The 22141-nt window shown below is 42.4% G+C and overlaps 1 protein-coding gene across 1 annotated transcript in view; it reads right to left on the bottom strand.

The window, feature by feature from the left end:
• The window catches only part of ECT2L (epithelial cell transforming 2 like), a 64094-nt gene that overhangs the window by 7486 nt on the left and 34467 nt on the right, over nucleotides 1–22141 (bottom strand). Inside the window, exons 10-18 of the mRNA XM_034990778.1 lie at nucleotides 20613–20795; nucleotides 18971–19074; nucleotides 10857–10943; nucleotides 8488–8702; nucleotides 7375–7522; nucleotides 5638–5711; nucleotides 5383–5539; nucleotides 4639–4704; nucleotides 3165–3253 (exon numbers count right to left, since the gene is read on the bottom strand). Of these exons, the coding sequence (XP_034846669.1) occupies nucleotides 3165–3253; nucleotides 4639–4704; nucleotides 5383–5539; nucleotides 5638–5711; nucleotides 7375–7522; nucleotides 8488–8702; nucleotides 10857–10943; nucleotides 18971–19074; nucleotides 20613–20795 (1123 nt within the window). The remainder of the gene's footprint in view (nucleotides 1–3164; nucleotides 3254–4638; nucleotides 4705–5382; nucleotides 5540–5637; nucleotides 5712–7374; nucleotides 7523–8487; nucleotides 8703–10856; nucleotides 10944–18970; nucleotides 19075–20612; nucleotides 20796–22141) is intronic.

The raw sequence follows: 22141 nt of genomic DNA, 5'->3' as shown, positions 1-22141 counted from the left end.
CAAGCCTAAATTCTAATAACTGAGCCATCTGGCTTCTGGTTGGACATGTAAAGAGCTTGCAAGTCCTAACTTCCATCCTCACAACAAAAAAGAAGCTGAAAAACTTCAACAGCTCTTCTTTGATCCATCAGAGAATTACGGTCACAAGGTAAACCAGAACCCCAAAAGCTGGAGAGACACACTGAACAGAGAAACACAGCTTACTGGAGGCAGAAACTCCCTGCTGGAGCAGTGAACTAGTTTTAAGATATTAAGGACCCCTAGAAGCCTAGCCTTAGGGGAACATTCTCTCCCCACTTGCATGAATTTAAAATTTGCATGTGTTTTACTTCCAGGAGCCCCACCAGGTTCTCACTGTGAAGATCAAAGAAAAATGTCTTCATTCTTCCTGATTTCAGACCAGAAAGTGGGGGGGAGGTAACTTTTTTTAAAATGTGACTGAAGAGTTCTCTTCTCCTTACCAAAGGACTTCCCTCAAGAGAAACTATTTTACCAGAATCTAACCAATATGGGGGAGGGGAAACACCTACCTCCAGCCCCTTCCAGGCTTCCTGCCTTTTAGAGGTACAAAAATGAAAGGAAACAAAACAACAAACAAAAATGACTGAAAAAACACTGTGAAAGTCCTAGCTCAGGGCACAGCTCACTAAAAAACTAAGACCCAACCATGAAACTATAGAACTCTTCCCTTCTCCTTCCTTCCCCTTTGATATCACATCAATAAGAATTCCTTATAATGACCAGTGATCACAGCTAAAAAGAACTAGAAGCCTCAAACCCTATTTAAGGGATCTCTAGGGAAACTCAGTGACAACAGGGGGGACAAAAAAGAACACCAAAATAAATTGTAGCCTCTGACACCACAGATACAACAAACAGTAAACACAGGCTAACATCTAGCCATATAAACATAAAACCTCACACTGAAGACCCATTTACCTCAGTTCCTTTTACCTAATACATTATGTCTAGCTTTCAGCAAAAAATTAAAAGTCATGCTAAGAGGAAAGAGAACAGTTTGATAAAGCAAACATCAGAACCAGACTTATATGGCAGGGATGTTTTTGGAATTATTAGACAAGGAATTTAAAATATTTATAATAAATAAGTCAAGGACTCTAATGAAAAAAGTAGACAACATGCAACAAAAGAACAAATTAGTAATAAAAACAAAGAAATGAAAACTCTAAGAAAGAATGAAAAAGAAACTGTAGAAATTAAAAACACTGAAATGGAAATGAATAATGCCTTTGATGTGCTCAATAGCAGACTGGACATAGCCGAGGGAAGAATCAATGAGCCTGAAGATACATCAATAGAAGCTTACCAAATTGAAAAGCAAAGAGAAAAAAATGACTGAAAAAGAAAGGAACAGGTTACCCAAAAAATGTGTACATCTGTCTAATGGGAGTATCACACGGAGAACAAAGAGAAAGAAACAAAAAAAATACTTGAAGTGATAATGGCTGAGAATTTTCTAAAATTATTGACAGATTCCAAACCACAGATCCAGGAAGCTTAGAGAATACCAAGCAGGGTGAATACCAAAAAATCTACACCTAGGGCATATTACATTCAAACTCCAGAAAATCAAAGATAAAATCTTAAAAGAACCCAAAGAACAAAAACAAAACAAAACCCTACCAAAGAAGAACAAGAATAAGAATTACATTGGATGTCTCCTCAGAAACCAGGCAAGCAAGAAGAGAGTAGAGTAGAATAAGTGTTGAAAGAAAAGAACCCAGCAACCCAGAATTCTGTAGCCAACAAAATTATCCTTCAAGTGAAAGAGAAATAAAGACTCTCAGACAAACAAAAATCGAGGAAATTCATTGCCAGTAAACCTGCTTAGCAAGAAATGTTAAAAGAAATTCTTTAGAGAAAAGGTAAATTATGTAGGTCAGAAACTCAGACTTACATAAAAGGAGAGTGTTACCTTTATGAATACATGAAGGTAAAATAAATTCTAATAATAAAAAACTGGAATAATCCCTAGCATGTCTCCTACCACACCAGCGTGTTTAGAATTGCTGGTTTGATAAGTAGTTTCCTTCCATCACTGCAGTTCATTTCTGTTGCTTTTGAACAAAAACAACAAAACAAAGAAAACAAAAAACACTGTGATCGTGAGAAAAATAACACAATTACATGATTTGATTTTCATTTAGAACCACTCTAGGCAAGAATAGAGGTGAAAGCTTTGGATTTCTTCCAATCACGCCCCTGACTTACACCTTTGGGAAACATTCATTGAAATATTCATTGAAATAAGAGGCAAATCAATTTTTATTTCTTTTATTGGAGTTGGAAGAATTAAAGGAGTTGATTTCTCTCCATTTGGTTACTATTTGTTGAGTTGTCATCTTTGCCATTAATACTGAGAACACAGTTCTGCAAATAATTTTCCAACATAGGCATCAGCAAATTATGGCCCCACCACTTGTTTTGTAAATAAAGTTTTACTGTAACTCAGCCATGCTCCCTCATTTATGCACTGTATTGTTTATGCAGATTGTATCATTCATGTGTTGTATCATTATGTTGCTGTTTTTATGCTATAATGATGAATTTAGTAGTTGCCACAAAAATCATCTGGCCAACAAGACCTAGGATATTTACGATCTGACCCTTTCCAGAAAAAAGTTTGCCCATCCTTGTTCTAAAAGAGGAAAGGGGATGCTAGCTTATGGGAATTGGCACCCTCCCATCTTTTGGTCTTAACACTACTGTAAGCACTGTGCAAAACAGATATGGTAAGACCTCAATATAATGATGGTCTCTTGGTGAAACCTTTTTAATACTAACCTCAATAACTACCAAGATAATTAACTGGTCTTCTCTTTTGTTTTAGGTGAGCAGATCACTAACGTGATACCCACAACTCTTGGATTTCCTTTCAGTAGGAAAGTGACCAACCTCAGAATTCCTGCTACTCTGCAGTTTGCGGTTCTGGCAGAGATAACGTATTTTCTCCCATTCTATCCAGTAGCTGCCTGGAATGTGAGTATGGTAATAAAGCACCTTATAGTACTGCAGGGGAATGTATGTTTAAGTTTTCGGTCCAATACAAATATTTGTTGCAGACTTGTGTCAAACACTGTACCGGATCCCAGGTACAAGATGAGCAAGACATAGTCACAGCCATAGGATAGTTAAGTGTTTACCTTAAAGAGAAACTTACTGCCTCATCACAGCAGTGAAGTTGGGCTACATCTTGGACCCTAATCAGATATCTGTTTTCTTCTGATAGAGTCTATGAAACCAAAAACAAAATTAGAAACATTCATAAATTTGTAGAAAATAAAAAGTCCACTACTGCAGAACTGTTTTATACCCCAGAAGCTGTGTTGAGTAAAACTCAGTTTAATTATGAAAAAATGAATGTTTTTATTATTGACAGAAGAGGTTTTCTTTAGAAAGACCACAGAATTCATGTGAAAACTATATTTGAAGGTGTTGTATAATTTTGAAAACTACTGAAATTACTGTTTTATTTATAAATGCTTTAAAAGCTTTCCTAGTATTTAAAAAAAAAAAAAGAGGGGATGGGAGCAGGTAAGAAGGGATTTATGAAGAAAAGGAAGTGAATGGATTGTTAAAAATTCAGAAGTTAGACACTTTTACCAATCTAGCCATGAGATGATCACTTAGTGTGAACAGTGATCCAGAGATAAGTTCAGACTCTGTGAGTTGCAAGATTTTGGACTTTTGGTAATCCAATCAACTCCACTCTCCCTACCAAAATGTGCAGATCTAAATTCTAACAAAACAGCTCCATCTTGTTTCCCCAATTTGACCAAATAAAAATGTTTCCAATCAATTGGCACTTTAATTCAACATAATTCATATATCGAGCTCCTACTATACGCTAAACATCAGAGGACAAGTAAGTCGTAGCTCATGCCTGATGGAGTTCTCAGTCTTATGAACTAAGGGTCATAAAAAAGTGTGACAGAGATGTTCAGGGTATTGCAGGATACCCAAGACGGGGGTGGGGGGACTCACAGCTGGAGATGTTGGGGAAACTTTACAAGGAAGATGATGATTGAACTGGATTTTTAAAGGATGAATAGTTTATCCAGTGGAGTGGGAAAGGAAGGCAATTTCAGAGAAGGAAAGCGTGGGCAAAGGTCAAATGTGTAGAGAAAGGCTAACATTATTGGAGCACTATGAGTAGATTTGTGTGATTTGATCATGAAGTGGTAGGCAAGGCAGTAAGAGAGAAGGTAGACTGGGACCAGATGATATTCTATAGGTAACAACCAACAGAGGACTCCTAAGATTTTTTTCAGATATCCTCAGGGCACAGAATCCTACACCAGGCATTATGTACAGGAAGATATAAAACAATAGAAGACATGGCCCCTTTCCCCAAAGGAGGTCATGTTCACAGAAGCACCAGTCAAGGAGCTAAGACTGTAGAAAAGTAATGGGATGGGGTCAAGTCCCCTTGTGCCTCTTCTCATTATGCACCCTTACAACTAGGCAGGATGTGAAATGTGGAAGCTTGCCAGCACATGGCACGTGGCGGGCATTCAACAGACGTCAGCGGAATCAAAATCTGCATGTCTCCTTTTGCCAGTAACTTGAGGTTATATTCATGAGCATGAGATGTAGTGAGCATGTCAGAATACGTACCGGGCATCCCCAGACGATTCTCTGTATTTCTGACAGCTGATCTTTCATACTGATGTTTTGCTTCATCTAGTAAACAAAGGGATTTTAGGCAAACAAAAATTGTGAAGTTTTTATACATAAAAATAGATTAAAATATTTTATGGCACTTGATACAGGGCTCAGTATTTTGATAAACTTTAGTAAAAATCTCAGTTTCGTGTCCCCAGTGTTCTAAAAACAAAGAGGCAAGTGACAAGACTGTATTCACAAAGTATCTTCAGGGCAAAATAAGTTTTCAGTTCACATTCAGCCTGGATGCCCATGTAATATGCACATCACAACAATATTTTCAGAACGATAGTACTGTCTTTCAAGATGCTGAATTCTTTCAGAGAATAATTATGATTGCTATACTTACCGAGGCAGATAAGTTAATTAATAAGAAGTACCTTCCAAAACAAACAATTTTACTTTTTTTCTTTTAGTTATCTAGAAAAATCAATCCAAATATTCAATTCTTCAAACTTTCATATTAATAAAAGTTTTATGGCACTTATCCAGATCTCTGAAAACATTCTCTCTCATGTTGTTTGGCTCAGAATAGAGCCTCTTAGTGCTCAAAATCAGAGCCCAATGATTTCACATTAAAAGGAGGAAAGACTTTGAAGAACACCACGAAAGGATAAGGTATTTCAGGATCTTTGAGTCAGTACCACAAAGCATTGTAACATTTGTAAAAGACACGAACTCTTATCAGCAACCAACCTGATCTATGTAACTTTTATATTTTTTGAGTCGGTCAATTGCAGTGGTCACGTCCCCACGGTCAGCGTGTTCTGCGGGAGTGTGAAGCCTCAGTGCGTAGAGAAGATTAACATATTCTTCAAATCTTCGTGATGGGTACAAAAGCAGCTCCGGGAGGCTGTATGAGGCAGGGAAAAGGGAACCCTGGTCGCTCTCTGAAGGTCAAAGTGTGCCCTGTCCTTGGGGCGCTCCACTGTGCACTCCCTCACAACTTACCTCAGCATTTTGGTCACAATGGTCTTATCATGTCTCTTCAGGAAAGCTCGGAATGCTGGTATCATTTCTCTGCACTAAAGGTGAGCATTATGTCAAAATTTTGCTGTATAATATGGCTGAAGAGACTTCTGTTCCACCAGACAAGCATGGTCTATGATGCACTCAAAGCAGAAGGGGCAACAACTACATCTAACCAAAGCATGACTAGTACTTTCGGTGCTTACTAGTCTACTAAGTACAGTGTATTAATTATATCATAAGGTAACCCTATTCCGTGAACTTAATCAGTATAGACAAAATAGACTTTGCAACCAGGTAGGCCTGGATTAACGTTAAAATTCTAATTTAATTCTATCTAATTCTATGTGACCCTGTCAAGTTATTTAACTTCTCTGAGCCTCAGCTCTTGCATGGATTACCTTACCTAACTCTTGTGGTGATGAGGGGGAAAATCCTATCCATAAAGTGCTTGCCAGGCAGTAAATGCTATCTCCACAGTAATAAGCTATTAATAGTATCCACTGTAATACTGTTGTTAACTATGTTTTCCGTAGTAACATCATAAAGGGGCTCCACTGTGCTAAATATCTGTTTTAAAATGTGTTCATTCATCACCATTAGAGCCCTCAGGAAGTGACCTCATTTTTCTCAGTACATACGTGCCTCAAAGATGCCAGAAATGCATCAAATATTCACTGGGTGTACTTATTAACAGCTAATGTTTACTGACTATTTATCTGCACACCCCATGCCAGTGAAATAGATATCATTATTATCCCTAACTATAACAATTTTGGTATCAATTTATGATATCACGTGACACGTTGGTCCCATCCTTGTCCTAAAGGTTGGTTCTCTGAAACTGCCTTATTCATGCAACTTTCACATAATCCAGTTGTCTGGCAGTATTTAAGCTCCCTCCATGAGGCAAGAATGATACTACAAAGGGAGAGGTCTGAGGTCAGGACGTGTCCAGAGGCCTCCCAGCCCCCAGGCCTTGCTCTCAGGGCCTCAGTACGGACAGGTGGACGCAGCCAAAGTGAATATAGGAGACACTAGCAGAAGTGCAAGGGACCGTCTTCTGCTGCCCTTTTGATGTAAATTGAAGAGGAAAGAAAGAGAGAGCTCACTGCCATCAGAAGACAGCCGGCAAGAGCAGCGAGTGACGCAGAAGGGAGCTGAATATTCCAGCCCACACTGCATACAGCTTAGGTCACGAAGGGAAAAATTGTTTATCATGAACTCTCAAAGGAATTCAAGACAAAGAAATCCTTAGTTCATGGTGAGCTTTCACAAATGAGTGTCCTTATTCCAAGAAACATATGGATTATTAATTCCTTTTCTCTGGAAGAGAGTCAAACTTGTCAAGGCCACAGAGCAGTGAGTTGGCAGAGCAGAATCAGGGTTCTCAGTGTTGTTTCTCCCTCGCTGTGAAACATTTTTCTGTAACTGAACCACAGAGTATCTGGGGCAGCTAGATGAAAGCCCGGCCATTTGCATGATTAGTTCAGTCCAACAACCAGTCCCTGGGTCCTGTGTATCAAGCACTGTGTTAACCCTTAGTGATACACAAATAAGTAAGTCAGGGGCCCCGTCCTCAAAGAGCTCCCAGTCAGCTGGAAGCTAAGAGTAGGGAAGAAGTCTTTCCTGTTAATCCTAGTCCTTTGGATTGCACACAAAACTTCCTTTCAAGCTCAGAAAGTCTCATTCATGCCTGGATGGTAACTCAATCATTACCTTCTCCATAGTTCTCAGAACAACCGGGTAATTGTTGAAGAAATTGGTGTATGTGTTCAACCGGCTTCCAAACTTGAGGAATATTTCTCCCACGCAGTGGGCTGGGCCCCATTCCTGCAGTCTGTCTCTCAGGTTGTCTAGAAACTGCCTGCCATAGGAGAAAAGCATGCCTGTGAAATACTGGCCGGGGATAACCTAGAAACTTAAAAAATAAAAATAAATTAGTTGTCATTAGTGCAGCCTGGCAGGGCTTTTGTCACATCTGTTTGCCTTGACACAGAGAGGGCAGATTTGCCCAGAAAGGAGGAGGGGCGGGGGTGTGAGGAAGTAGGTTGACTCCGGTGGAATCTCGCCTCTTCCTCTTAATCCCCCGAGTGGGAGCCCTAGGCTGGCCTCCACAGTGCTGTCCCCTGACTGTCCCACTCCATGTGGCCAGCCAGGCAGGCGGGGAAGGTTTCTTCGAGTCCCCAGAGGAGAGTGCTCCACTTGCTTCGAATGCCTACCTCCCGATTGGCCCTCTGCTGCGGACCTAGCGTTGTTCATCGTTCAGCCGTCACAGGCCTCGAAGCTGGGAAAAGGCCTAGTTTAATCCCCTCCTTTTGTAGCAGCTGGGGCCCAGTGGGGGTGAGGAGCTTCCGAGTTACCCGGAGAGTTACTGGCGGAGCGGCTCAGTCTGTGTCGTCCGCACACATGATCACTTTCCTGTGTCGATGGGCATACTTGAAACTGTACTGTCATTCAGCTGGCCCCCAGCCCGGTTCCCTAAGCCCAGTATCCTAGTGACCCGATCCCATGAAACCCTTTGTTTTCGTTCCCTTCGCTCAGCCAGACCCTGCTGATCAAGAACGGTGCCCGACAGCTCTCCTTCCTCTTGCCTTTGTGTGAACAGTACACGCAACACAGGACCCCCAGGCCCCGAGCTCCACTCCTGGAACCGGGGCGTGGAAATGAGGCAGGGGCAAGCCCCTGGGCACGGTGGTGGCAAGAGCCCTCTCCCGTGAGACGATCAGGGGCTCCGGGAAGGGGCTCCTCGGCACAACGTTTGAAACAGTTAGGTGTGGGTTCTTCCGACGGCATAATGCATATTTGAAAAAATACCTCTTCAGAGTTTACCTGTTGAGACTTAAAATCTGCAAAATATCAGAGAAAATGATGTGGATGCTTGCAGCACTGAGAATCGCTCTGTTGGATGACAACGCTGCTTTCAGGGGCGTTACATAGACATCTCTCACAATTTCCAGCATCTGCACGTATTTTCTCTCGCTCTCCAAGAGTTCCCCGACAACTCTCGATCGCTTTTCAGCTGAGTCCATCTGGAGCTTTCTCTCCTGTAGAAAGGCATTAAGAACTCATAGGGAAAGCAGAATGACCCCCGGTTTACAGCCTCAAAGAGCCTGAAAGTCAAAGAAGGTAGAGAAATGACCGGCTCAACAGTCAGGCAGTGACTCTGTGAGAGTCCCTCTTTGGGATTTGCGCTAAACACGGTTGAAGGGGACCTTGACAGGGGACTGTGGTGGACCCTGCTGGCCACTGCTTGACACACTGGAACCAATGAGGCCCTCACATCAGGCCAGCCTCATGCCCTAGCAGAGATGGGGCTTTTAGTCTTGGATCTTGAGGAGGGCAGATTGAGGCCCGATGTTTATCCGTCTATCCACCCCAATACGTATTCAGTGACATGGGCTTGGTGCTGACTACACAGTGGTAGGAGGACAGTCTTGCCTTCATGGGAATGACGGTCCACTGTGGAAGCCTTTGGGTTGCCCACTCTTGATTGCTATTTCTTCTTCCTCAGTGTTTTACAGATTGATTTATAGTGTTTTATTGATTATCCTGCAGACAGAAGAACTGAAATGAGCTAGCCCTCTCCTCATCAACTAATCTGCTTCTCACAGGCATTTATGAAACCCTAAACTCAAGCTCTTCTTTCCACATTTAGGAAAAAGGACCCTAACATGGAACTGTGAATGCATTCGGCTAGGTGGCTAAAGGTCCTGTTTTCTATATTTCAAAGTCCTGTTTTATCCTTTAATGCAGAGGGAAAAATCATACACTGGTGTAAAGAAGCTCCTCACCCTATTATTATGTATGCTATGGAGACACATGGAGAAATGAATTTTCAGTACTGGGACTAGGTAATTCTTTTTCTTTATCTGTATTTTTCAAAGGTTGAAAAACGAGTGTCTAGAATGAATATCTAGAAAACAATTATAATATTTAAATTTAAAAATTTTAATGGCCTTGTATTTGAGCTTAGAACTATTAATACTCTTAGAACAAAATTTCTTCTTTTCCCTTCAGCCCTAAATATGCCCCATAGTGCCCCAAATAAAATATGACAATACTAAGTGTAACACCATGTGACCTTCACCCAAAACAAATCAACCATGACTTCATGAGCTAAAATTAAAATGTAAAAGTAATTTAAGAGAAAAAACAGAAAACTCACTCTATGAAATACTATAAACACACTGTTCTTGGTTAAGTTTTACCTAATGTGTTAAAAAAAAAATACATTTGTATCCCACCTGGCTGCTGGCTTGGAGCCCAAATTACATTTTTATGCATAAATTTTTTTTTAAATATTGGAGTTTTCCAATGTTTATAATCATTTTGAATTAAGGTTTCAGTTGTCAAACCTTTCGTTGTTATCTTCAAACCAATGTCAGGTGTTATGACCGCCAGTGAGACGAGACATTATCATATTCACGGCCCGACCTAAACCCCCTCGTCCTTGGTGATTCCTGGGGGGTGGATCTGAGGGTGTGCGGGCGCCCAGGCCGCGAGGTCCACACCTGCACTGCACGCAGCAGGTGGATTTGCCTAGCGTGTGGAGGGGCTGGGAAGGAGCCCCAGGACTGAGCTTCAGACCTGGGGCTTCAGGTATCTTTCTCCCCTGGCTGTCTGACCTTAGGGAAGTCATTTAAAGTGTTCTAACTTGAGTTCCTCATCTACAAAATGTGGTTGCTAATGTCTACCTGAAAGGATTCTGAAAACGAAAATACGATGATGAATTCACGAACGTGTTAGGGCCAGACAGGACCACGCCTCTGCTGGTCTGCGCTACCCTTTGCAAACAGAAAGTTATATTGATCATACTCAGCCTTTGAAATCAGACCACCAGTTGGTGGGTCAGACCCTTTATGTGCATGGGCCATTTCTTTAAATTCTGTCCTCATGTCACATTAGAAAATCAGAGTAGCACCAAGATGGCTCTTGTTCCCAAGATGTTACATTTCCATCCTCTTGGTTTGACTTCTTTTCAGACCTGGGCTTACTCAAAAAAGAAAAATCTTTTCTTGGATTCCGTTGGATTCCCCCCTCAATTATATTTAGAGGTTTGTGTTTTTTTTATTCCCCTTAAGGGAAACTTTCAAGAAAAAAAGGACTAACCAGAATAAAGACTGAAGCCTTTTTTTTTTTTTTTTTTTGGTCAAGAGCAAAACAAATGGAAAATTCTTACTGTGTAGTGATTGGCTTACCAGCTTAACCAGCATCTCCAAATTTGGATCGTTTTTGCTGAGACTTGATTTTGTATCCTGAGGGTTGTCTTCTAGAACATTTCTTTCCTGAGGATTCAAGGCAGACTTGATTATCTGGGGGCAGGCCTTGGGCTGTCTGAATGCCCAGTGGGTGCTGTGCCCACAGGAGGTCTCCAGTAGCTGTCTGCCCTCAGCCTCAACCACACGGTACCCCGCACACAATGAACGAAGCACTTGACACATGTGATGCCTCTCTTAAATTAAATTTTATGTTAAAAAATAATAATAACCTTTCGCTTCCTAAGAACTGCATGATACTTGAGAAATGAAATTCAGGACAGCCCCCTTTTCCCCCTGGGAGGCAGGGGACTGACACTCAAGGAATCCCACACATTCCAGGCTTCTGCCTCATTCTGCTCTGTCCCTTGTCAGCTGAGGGCAAATGGCTCATCTTACTTTTGAAACTGCCAGAAGAAAAAGCTCACAGCACTTTGTAAAATCCACCCCTTTTTTTATCTAATGAAAATGGGTCAGAAACAGTTCACATGCTCTCTCTAGACCTATTTCCACATTTAAATATAGCTTATTCTTTCTTCACTTTCCTTGTGAGTTGTTCTTGTGGCTCAGAAATATAAATTAGCACATTAAAAAAAAATAGTCCTGGGGCGCCTGGGTGGCTCAGTCGGTTAAGCCACTGACTCTTGGTTTCCGCTCAGGTCATGATCTCAGGGTCGTGAGATGGAGCCCCATGTCAGGCTCTGTGCTGGGCATGGAGCCTGCTTAAGATTTTCTCTCTCTCTCTCTTTCCCCCCACTCCTCCGCTCTATCTCTCAAAAAAAAAAAAAAAAAAATAGTCCCACCTGCTGCTTACAGGGTCCATTCTAACAATGGAACAATGGCCCCGCTTTTGTGGTGAGAGCGGATGGATGATGCCTGCTCACCACGGCTGCCTTTTCCAGTCGAAGATAAAACTACTACTCATGGGAACCCCTTGAGAGCTAAGGGTGAGACTGGAAGAAAAACGTCAATTTATAACCAAGACGTTTTTGTTTTGCCTTGCTCTCCTCAGGCCGAATGGAATTTTTATTTTGTATCTGCAGCCGTTCTTTTTTTTTTTTTTTTAAGATTTTATTTATTTATTTGATACAGAGAGAATGAGAGACAGAGACCACGAGAGGGAAGAGGGCAGAGGGAGAAGCAGACCCCCTGCTGAGCAGGGAGCCCGATGCGGGACTCGATCCAGGGACTCCAGGATCATGACCTGAGCCGAAGGCAGTCGCCTAACCAACTGAGCCACCCAGGCGCCCTCTGCAGCCGTTCTTTATGGCTGCCTGAAGCCTTTGTATGGGAGGCGCGGTCCCCGGCGCGGCGGGCTGGCTTCTCCCCGGTTTGCAGGAGGCCCCCCCTGAGCTGCAGCACTTGGCCGCTGCCCCAGTCCTCGCACCGTTTCTCTTCCCTTCCCCATTTCTGGCTGCCCGGATCAGCCTGGCACGCCCCGAGGCTCGTGCTGGGGGCAGGGGGCGGCGGGGATCTACTGTGAATTTTGACGAAACCGTTCAGAGTTTCTAAGAAGGGGGCACACTCTCTTCTTTCAGAATCGGTTCTAGTGCTGGTTATTTGTGGACACCTGGGAACTTCAAGCAGGCAGTGGCAACACTGGCAGTTCTACAGCTAGGAAGAACTTCTCCTACAGGTGGAAGGGGCTGCAGACATAGAACGAAAATTAAATTCAAACTGGCCCAAGACGGAGAGAACGCAAACCGCACTGCATTACGTTACGATTCAGGGGCTGGCGCGGCCCCCTGGGCCACCCCGGTTATGGGGAGCCTGCCCACTCACCCCGGGGCTTCCGCTCACCTCTGGCTCAGCAACAGCCATTTTTATTAGAGATAAACTTTTATTTGTGGATAGGAAATGGATTTGGCATGGTAATTTTGTTTGAATCTAAAAATATCAAGTTTTCTCATTGCATACCATCCATCTAGTTTTTGAAAATTGTACAGACTTTTTTTTTTCCCCCAAGGGAGGGCAGGGAGGGGCGCAGGGAGCCAGAGAGAGAGAATCTCAAGCAGGCTCCAGCCCAGCGCGGAGCTCGATCTCACCACCCTGAGATCACGACCTGAGCCGAAATCGAGTCAGACGCTTCACCGACTGAGCCTCGCGGGAGCCCCTAGACTATTTTCAGGTTAAGATGCCATCCCTTATTTTGTTTTCAGGTATGAATTCAGAGGAAGTAACAGGAGCAACCGACTTGGCACATTTGTAAGGGAACTCTTATTGTGGGTTGGGGGGCTTTGCCTTTGTCTCTCTCCGTGACATACGAAGGAGCCCTCTGATTACATGGTAGGAATTTTCCTACCTTGCCTGCCTTTTCCAGATACATCCTAGTTATAGCTGATGCTTCTCCCAGAAGACACTCAGCTCCCGAATTAGGGGCCAGAAATAGTTGTGCAAATGACAGGTAGAGCTCGGGGACAACTCTGATTCTGGCTGTGGCCTGTCACCGTGTTGTATAGTGTCAGTGTTAACACTCCAGCTACACCAAGCCAGGAGTGAGTACTGATAGGGCCGTAGTGGGTGGGTAGGATCTGACTGGACAGCTGGTAGGTAGGTAGACAGACAGACACACATACACAGCTATCTGTATGTGCATATATGGGCAGAGTCTGGGCCTTCTGGAGGGAGGGTGAGCCCTGTCTGGTCATGCCTTCAGACACAGCTCCGTATGTGTCTCTGGTCCCGGATTTGGCAGGCAAGCCCTCAGACTGGATCCCCCTATGGAAGGGTCTTTAAAACAATTCTCCCAGCAGAAGCCATTACTTTCCATTCCTAGGGCTGTGAGTTTGTGTGCCCTTCAGGACAAATATCTAACGTTTATTTATTTATTTATTTTTAAAGATTTTATTTGATAGAGAGACAGAGCGAGAGAGGGAACACAAGCAGGGAGGGTGGGAGAGGGAGAAGCAGGCCTTCCGCCGAGCAGGGAGCACGATGTGAGGCTCGATCCCAGGACCCTGGGATCATGACCTGAGCCGAAGGCAGACGCTTAACAACTGAGCCACCCAGGCGCCCCAATACCTACCGTTTAAAAAATAAACTCCAATGTGTGGAGAAACTCAGTTTCTCTATTCTATCCTAATTCGGCACCTATGTTTTTTGTTTTATTTATTTATTTATTTGAGCCAGAGAGAATGAGAGAGAGAGAGAGAGAGAGCACATGAGAGGGGGAGGGTCAGAGGGAGAAGCAGACTCCCCGCTGAGCAGGGAGCCCGATGTGGGACTCGATCCCGAGACTCCAGGATCATGACCTGAGCCGAAGGCAGTCGCTTAACCAACTGAGCCACCCAGGCGCCCTCGGCACCTATGTTTAAGCTATAGTTTTTCTTCCTGAAAGTCCCTGATTTTGTTTCATGGGCTTTGTGCACAAGCTCGTAAGTGTTAAACGATAGAAAACCAAGTAAGAAATCTAATACATATTTTTTTCTAATTTGATTTTTTTTTTTTTAAAGAAATTCCTAGGCATTAAGGAGCCTTTCACTTCTGTGGATTTACTACAGGTGGGTGATGTCACACTAGTAGGCCTGCTTTCCAGCAGTGAGGCAACTTAAAGCCCAAACATTCTATATTAATTTATTCAAGTGATTAGATGTTTAGGTCAATAGCAGGTTGGAAAGACTTGATTCCATGTGGATCTTATTTGCCAGAAGAAAGAACCCAAGTGTCTTTGAGAGGAAATGCTTCCAGTGACCATTCTTTTAGGTGTCAGAGTTTCCAGAAGTGGTTCTCGCCAATTGTCAAGTTTTCAAATGGAAAAGAAACACTTCAGAGGAGGAAGTGCTGATCATTTTTGTCCCCCTTTGCTTCCTTCAGGTTTCCTTGCTTCAAAGAGGAACATTTCTGGGGTCTGTGTGTCTGGGGGTGGAAGAACTCCAGTAAGGTTTCCAGGGAGTCGGTAATGATGCAGACGTTGTGGGGGCTTCAGAAGAATTTGGATCCCGTGTGATGTGGTTGCATGCTGGGCATCCCCTTTAGGGAAGCAAGGGAAAGCTGGTGGTTCTAGAGCCCCGAGAGCTGTTTTTCAAAGGCTTTCACAGACTGAAGGCTAGATGGAGATAACATCCACCTTTTTGGGAGACTAATCCCCACGAATCTCAAAAGATAACAGCTGCCATAATAAGGCAAAAAGCCTCTGAGAAGCAGAAAGGGACTCTCAAATACCCACTTTAGCGTGACCATTCCCTCCTACGCATCCTGCTAAGAGGCACCAGTCAATCCGTGTCATCTGTTTCTGTGCAGGCTTATCTACCTCAGAGCAGTGACTGCGTCTTATTTTGTTGTCTATTTCCAGGGTACAACACAGTGCCTTGCACGTGCTTCATTCCTGTAAATATTTAGGAAACTGAACTGAGAAGATGGGAGGGCGTAGCTAACCTCTAACTGAGAAATTTTCTGTGATGATTAATTTTGTGTCAATTTGACTGGGCCATGGGGTGCCCAGACATTTGGTCAAATTACTCTGGCTGTGTCTGTGAGGGTGTTTTTTGATGAGATTAACACTGAAATAGGTAGACTGAGTATGCAGCTTGCAATCCCTAATGTGGGTGGGCTTCACCCAATTAGTTGAAGGTCTGTAGAACGAAAAGCCTGGACCTCCCTCAAGTAACAGAGAGTTCGTCCTGCCTGATAGCCTTCAAACTGGGACATTGGCTTTTTCCTGCCTTTGGACTTGAACTGAAACATCAGCTCTTCCTGGGTCTTGAGCTTGCCAGATTTTGGACTAGAATGTACCACTGGCTCTCCTGGGTATCTCCAGCTTGTAGACTCACCCTGCAGATCTTATGACTTCTCAGCCTCCATAATTATGTGAGCCAATTCCTTATAACAAATCTCTCTGTGTGTATATATCTATATTACACATGTATATATGGATCCTAGTAGTGTATATATACATACACATATAAGTAGTATACTATATGATGTATATAGTATACTATATGCTATATAATATTATATAACAGTATAATTAATACAATATAGTATAGTATATGGTATGTATATAGTATACTATACATAGTATACCAGAACGAATAGGATACATATATATATATAAATGATCATATTCGCTCAGATTCTCTGGAGAACCCTGACTGGTGCATGGTCCGCGAGTTTCCTGAACTGAGGCATGAGGCAAGGGGCATGAGGCAAGCAGGGCTCTGTCTTAAAAAGGGCTTAGAAGTCCCTGGAAATGTGTTAGGACTCTTCTTGGAAAGGAAGCCCGTGCTTGGGAAAAATAAGTCACTTTGGCAGGGAGGCCGGTTAAAGCGGGGGTCCTTCTCTGGTAACGTCCGAGGGGTGGCCCCGCATACCTGCAGGCCTGTCATGCTGCTGAGCAAGTCTGCAGCTGCGGCAGAGGGGACCCTGCCACCAGCAGCCCTCCTTGTTCGCCCTCCCCTGCGCTGTGCTATCTTCTAAAGAAGTGTGATCAGAGGCTTCCAGAATATCAGGTTAATAGGGCAACAAATTATTTGTCTTCTTGATGGAACTCACAGGTCTCCTCCTACTAATAGTTTCCATGGGGGTGGGGGTGGCGTCCCCAAGCCTTTGATCATCCAAGAGGTGATTTTTCTATGAGCGTCCCCTGATTCGGAAATGACATTTGCATAGAAACCAGCTCTGTGAATGACAAGGCAATTTTCAGTGTTTCCCGAATCCCGATTATTTCACAGAACCAAGGATGGCTGGATTCTGAACATACTACTGGCACAATTATTCTTGTTCGCTTGGAGGACTGGTTTAAAACCCACTTTTCGTTTTCCTTTTATGAACTAAGAAAAGAAGAACACGGCCGTGTTTCCCCCCAAAAGTGTCATGGGCTGCACATGAAAACACTGTCTCTCTCGAGTGAGCCGGGGCTCCACCGAGGGAGCGGCACAGGGCGAGGGGCCGACTACCCCGCCCCCGCCCCGCCCCGAGTGGCACTACCCCAGTCGGCGAGGTGGCTTCTGCCCTCAGGTGGCTTGAAGGCCACTCTTGCCAGGAATCTACAAAGCACCCTTTTTTTATCATAGCCCATGGAAGGGAAGTTCTTAGGAGAGATGACAAAGTGAAGCCTTTCCAGGTAGGATGATCCTTATTGTTTATGGATTTCTTAACCACAGGTGTCTAAGCACACAATGAATTAATGGCATAAAACTGCCCCTATCACTTTACCTGCGGAGGTAAACTGAGTGCGGCCTTTGGATCACGTTTTGTCGGAATAACGTTTTCTTCAAAATCCTTGCTCCCTTTACCACATTTCTTCAGCAGAAAATCTGACAAAAACTCCAGAGGTTTGTCCTAAAAAAAACCCACCCCCCCAAACCAAAAGACAAAAGAATTTCCAGTTAAAACATTCACCTGGAAAACAGGTCAATACAGGTGCAGCAGAAGAGAGAATATATTTTTAGTAGCGTTTTCTTCTTTCTACCTAATTAAAAGTCTAGAAAACTAAGTAAGTATTATTCAATTAAAGTCTGTAAACAGGACTTTGTAGTTAATCCCTGTTCTCTTATTGTCACAATCCAATTAGGATGCCAAGGTCTTGTGGGGAAGGTCTCAAGATCTTCAGAACCAAAGTGGCCCAAAGTTGCCCACGTCAGTCTTGAGGCCAGATGAGGAACGGGGACATGAGGGAGCCTGCTTTCTCTGGGGGGACAGAAGCATGGGAGAGGCCTTGCAGCAGGATGACTGCACAGAACAGCCTAGGACACCCCCACATTTGGTTCCCTCTCAGGCTAGAGGTTTGAGCACCAGCGAAATTACATCATACAAGATCATTTTAAAATAATTCGGTTGGGAGTAAGTACACTGAACCTACACCAAACACGTTTAGTAATTCTTTGGTCTTTCAGGAGACAGTGCAGGACCTTTCAAGACCTCGGGTCATCCCTGTGAACATCCCTGTTCATTTTACTCCCTGGGCTGACGATGGGTAGCTAGAACAGTGAGGAGCTGGGTCTTCAGAGAAGACAAATCATGGCCAACTGCAGCTTCTCAGACTCCGCCCTGTGCTCAGCTAACTCTGGAGATGCCTGCTGCTCACCCAGGCAGCCAACTTGAAACCAGAGCAGACCCCTGGTAGATAAAGGACATGTACAAAGATGATGTTAAATTCATCCACAAGGTAGAATCACTACAGTGGAAGAGAAGGATTGAGAATCTTTCCGTGGAGAACTAAAGACCTTATGTAGCATCAGGTATGTTACTATCATCCCTATTCCTATCCTGTTCTCCACTTCCCCGGAACAGAGCTGCAGAGTTCATGGTCCTAGAGCCTTGCCATACGGGGTCCCGTATACTGTCTCTCCTCACTATTTCCTGATGCGTCGACTGACTTTTCTGGGAGAGTAGCCAAGATTGGTTTCTGAAAAAAATGCTTCTACATGCTTCCCCCATGCCTGTCCCCAACTAACTTATTGATTTGCTTATTTGTGTTTTTTTGTGTTCTCTTTCCCTTCTTCTCTCAACTAGCCTTTTTTGCCCTTCATCATTTTCTGGTTTCATGCTTTCTTGGTTTTCCTATCATACTATTAATTGTTTAAACTGTTGAGTAATGTTTATGTGAAACATAAAGCCACTAACATGTTGTTTAAGGAAGTCACTTCTGACTGAAATTAATCACAAGACGGAAAACAGCGCACAATGTAAATACGTTTTAAATAACCGAGAAAATTTTCCCATTTGTCTATTTTTTAAAAAAGATTTTATATATATATATATATATATATATATATATATATATATATATTTATTTATTTATTTATTTGAGAGAGAGAGGGAGAAGCAGGCTCCCGGCTGCCCATGCGGGGCTCCATCCCAGGACCCTGGGATCATGACCTGAGCTGAAAGCAGATACTTAAGCGACTGAGCCGCCCAGGTTCCCTTATATTTGTCTATTTTGTGTACCTAATACATCTTGGGCCCAGAATCTCTCAGTGGCTGTTTTTACAACCTGATGTAATTCTCAGAGGAATTGTGTCTCCCAAGGGATAAACTGGTTAAAAAAAAAATCAGTGCAAACTAAAAACGTAAAGTGTTAGGTTTTTAAAGTTTGCTTTCTTCGAAGAAACACTCACAGAATTATCTTTTGTAAGTTCCATCAATCCATCTGCCAGAGCTTGTGCAATTTCTTGGTTATTCAGAATGCTAGCCATACTTGTGTGGTCAAAAGTAAGCTGCCCTGTAAGTACATAAGGCCATACGCCTTGTAATTAATTGATGTAAGAGATGTGAGCAAGAAGAAAACAACTCATTCCTCACAGTTGCTTTTTAGTGGATTAAAAAATGTGAAGCATAAAAATTAAAATTCTATTATGCCATGGGGATTATCCACCATGATAAAATATAAATTGAGCAAGCGTAACTAAATGTAAAGCATATTAAAAAGTACCCGCCCTGGTGAAGCTGATATTAAATAGAATCTATAAATTGGACAATAAGGAGAAAACAGGTGAAAATAAACCTTATAAGTTTAAATTTTAGATTCTCATTCCCACCAAAACTTCCTCCTCACACCCCTGTATTTTTGAGTTCAAGACTTAGTTTACAACAAACAACATACAACCATAATTACAGACATCTTTTTATATTTTTAATATTTTGAACAATGTGCATTTATATGCAAATAATTTTATTCCATCTAACTTCTCATTTCTTACAAATATCATCAAAAATACTTCTATCTTGAAAAAGCTAATTTTTCTGCTTTTCTCTGTGGTCCTTAATATCTATGAAAAAAAAACAGGAGAAATAATTTCTCCCTGTTTATAGCCATATAACCTTTTTAAAATATTGGTTGAACATCTACTAAATGTGGTCAAGCAGATAGTACATAAAACCAAGAAGACAGCTCCCTGTTTTGGAGACATTTATGTAAAGTGATGTAGGACATACATTGACATAAAATATCTACATGCATACTTGTGTGCTATTGCTCTTGTGTAGACAGTAATTGTCTGGGACCTTAATAAGAAGCAGGGTAGGGAGGGAAGAAGGAAGTAAGACATAACTAAATAATGACTTGATTTCGAGGGTATTTTAGTCAGATGGGAAGCGTTAGGGATAAATTGAATAGGTAGTTAAAGATGGGGGTGGTGGTCATTTACCCAGATGATAAATAAACAAAACAAACAAACAATTTCATTTTAAAGAATGGACTGATTTAGGGGAAGATCTGGTTGCCACAGAAAATGGCTTCCAAGACTCTATTGTGATAGATTAGTCATGAGTAGGGAGTGCAAATGGAATGATAAATTCAGTGATGTCCAAGAGGCTCAGCAGAGGTCTGTGGAGCCCACCACCAAATTGAATATTTTATCTAGAAAATACATAGAACACAATCGTAGAACAACTTAAGTAATGGGTGTTATGTCTAAGAGGAGCTTAACTTTTAGACCAAATTGTGGTGGGAAGAAGGGCAGAGCCCTCTGGCTTAGCAAACACTCAGTGAGTTTTGTCTAGGTAAACCACTGACGGGCATAGGATTAGTAAAACACTACTATTTAAAAGGAATAGCTTCAGCATTTTGAAGATGAATATATTTTTTGTCAGTGGATAGTCCTTACATTTGAAAGGAGATATGGAAAACAAAGGAAAGAAAGTTTTACTGAACAGGTATAGAAGCCCGCTTTTGCTTGAGCCGTTCCTGACCTTGTATTCACCCTAGATAGGGAAGGACCTTCATAATGAACCTACAACAGAAGCAGCAAGAGTTCTTACCTATTATCCTGGCACTGATGTTCTTTTGCAACTCCTTGAAGAGAGGACTTAACTGTTTCCTTACTGATTTCAAGGTGTCTTCCAGACAATCCGTGAAACTGGACCACATCTGCAGCTTTGACTCACTGAAGTAGATGGAACAGGGAGCCCTTTCCCACGGTCTTCCCAGCCAATCACTAAGAACTGACATGATTTTCTCCTTTTATTATTGTGGACTGGAGCTCAGATGAAGAATTCTTCTTATTTATGGTACAACAAAAACTTAGCTGTATTTACAGCAGACTTATTCTCCTTTCTCATTAGAAGACTAAGAGAAACACCCATTAGCTGCTTTCAAAGGTAAAATTAGAAGCTTAAGGACACAATGAATAATTTCAAATGCCTATCTCTTCTTTGACAGATAAGGTTGACATGTTACATTTGAAATCAAAATTAAATAGCTGCTGGATTTGTATATCAGGAAGCAGAGTAGGCAAGAATGTGCTGCTTTTTCTTTACATCCTAAAATGAACATACAAGAAAACCCCACTCTGCCTGGTCTCCCCACCATGTCATCCAAAGTCATCTTGGGCTAGCCAACCCTGTGGCTTCCTTACATCACGTCAAGCTGCTCTCTCTCTCTAAATATCTCTACATGACTGTAGTGGGTGCTTAAGGATGTTCTCTCCTTGAAAGTCAATTACTGAATGATGCTGGGGCATGTTAAATCTGATTTTCTGTCCTCAATGGATAGATAGCCTTATTTGATTCCCCTCCCCTCATTTTTATTGATAAACATGTGCAACTCTTTATAACATGCTTTTCTAGAAGAAAACTAAGAAGAAGAGAGGGAAAAGGAAGATGAACAGAAGGAAGAGGAGACACAGGAGGAGAAAAGGAAGAAGAGCCGCCCCATAAAGAACAGTGTTTGCACCCTGCTCCCTGCTGCAAGGCTGCCATCCTATCTGCACAAAGCCCAGTGTGCTTTCTATCACTTGGTAATGTAGCTATAGAACTTAAATTAACAAGTGACTTCTGCTACAAAAATCTAGCAGGTCAACGTGCTTTTTTGTAGATACATGGAGTCTTTTCCCTTGCAGGTTTCCAATCATGCCAGTTCTCCCCAGGCTTGAAAGTCCCTTGGCATTTGGGATTAGAGACGTCATGTTTTATATGGTTTCTACATGGCCCCAAACCCCGTGTAATAGGAGGCCAGGGAGTTTTAAAGGAGAAAATGGTTCTTGTTACTTTAGCAGAGCACTGTGGTACTCTTGTTGGTCAGCCAGTGTTACATTTGCATTTAATATCTGCAGCTTCAGTATCTAAATGAAACTTTCCTTTCAGGTGTATATTTTATCTTTGTTTTTCCTCTCAGATAATGCAGTTGAATTGGAACCTGAGCAATCCCCTTCACCATCTCTTTATAGCTGCAATTCTTATTTCCAAAGGAAACCATATTGATTCTGTCTCACTAAGAAGAATTATTCTTGGTACTTGTTATTTCTCTAGATCAGCAACTATACATCTTTAACTATTAAAAATGATGTTTT

This window comes from Mirounga leonina, unplaced genomic scaffold (genome assembly GCF_011800145.1).
Source record: "Mirounga leonina isolate KUSES-001 unplaced genomic scaffold, KU_Mleo_1.0 Mir_53, whole genome shotgun sequence".
NCBI classification, from domain to species: Eukaryota; Metazoa; Chordata; class Mammalia; order Carnivora; family Phocidae; genus Mirounga; species Mirounga leonina.
The sequence above is the reverse complement of the archived record's forward strand: the minus strand, read 5'-3'. Positions and strand labels throughout refer to the sequence as shown.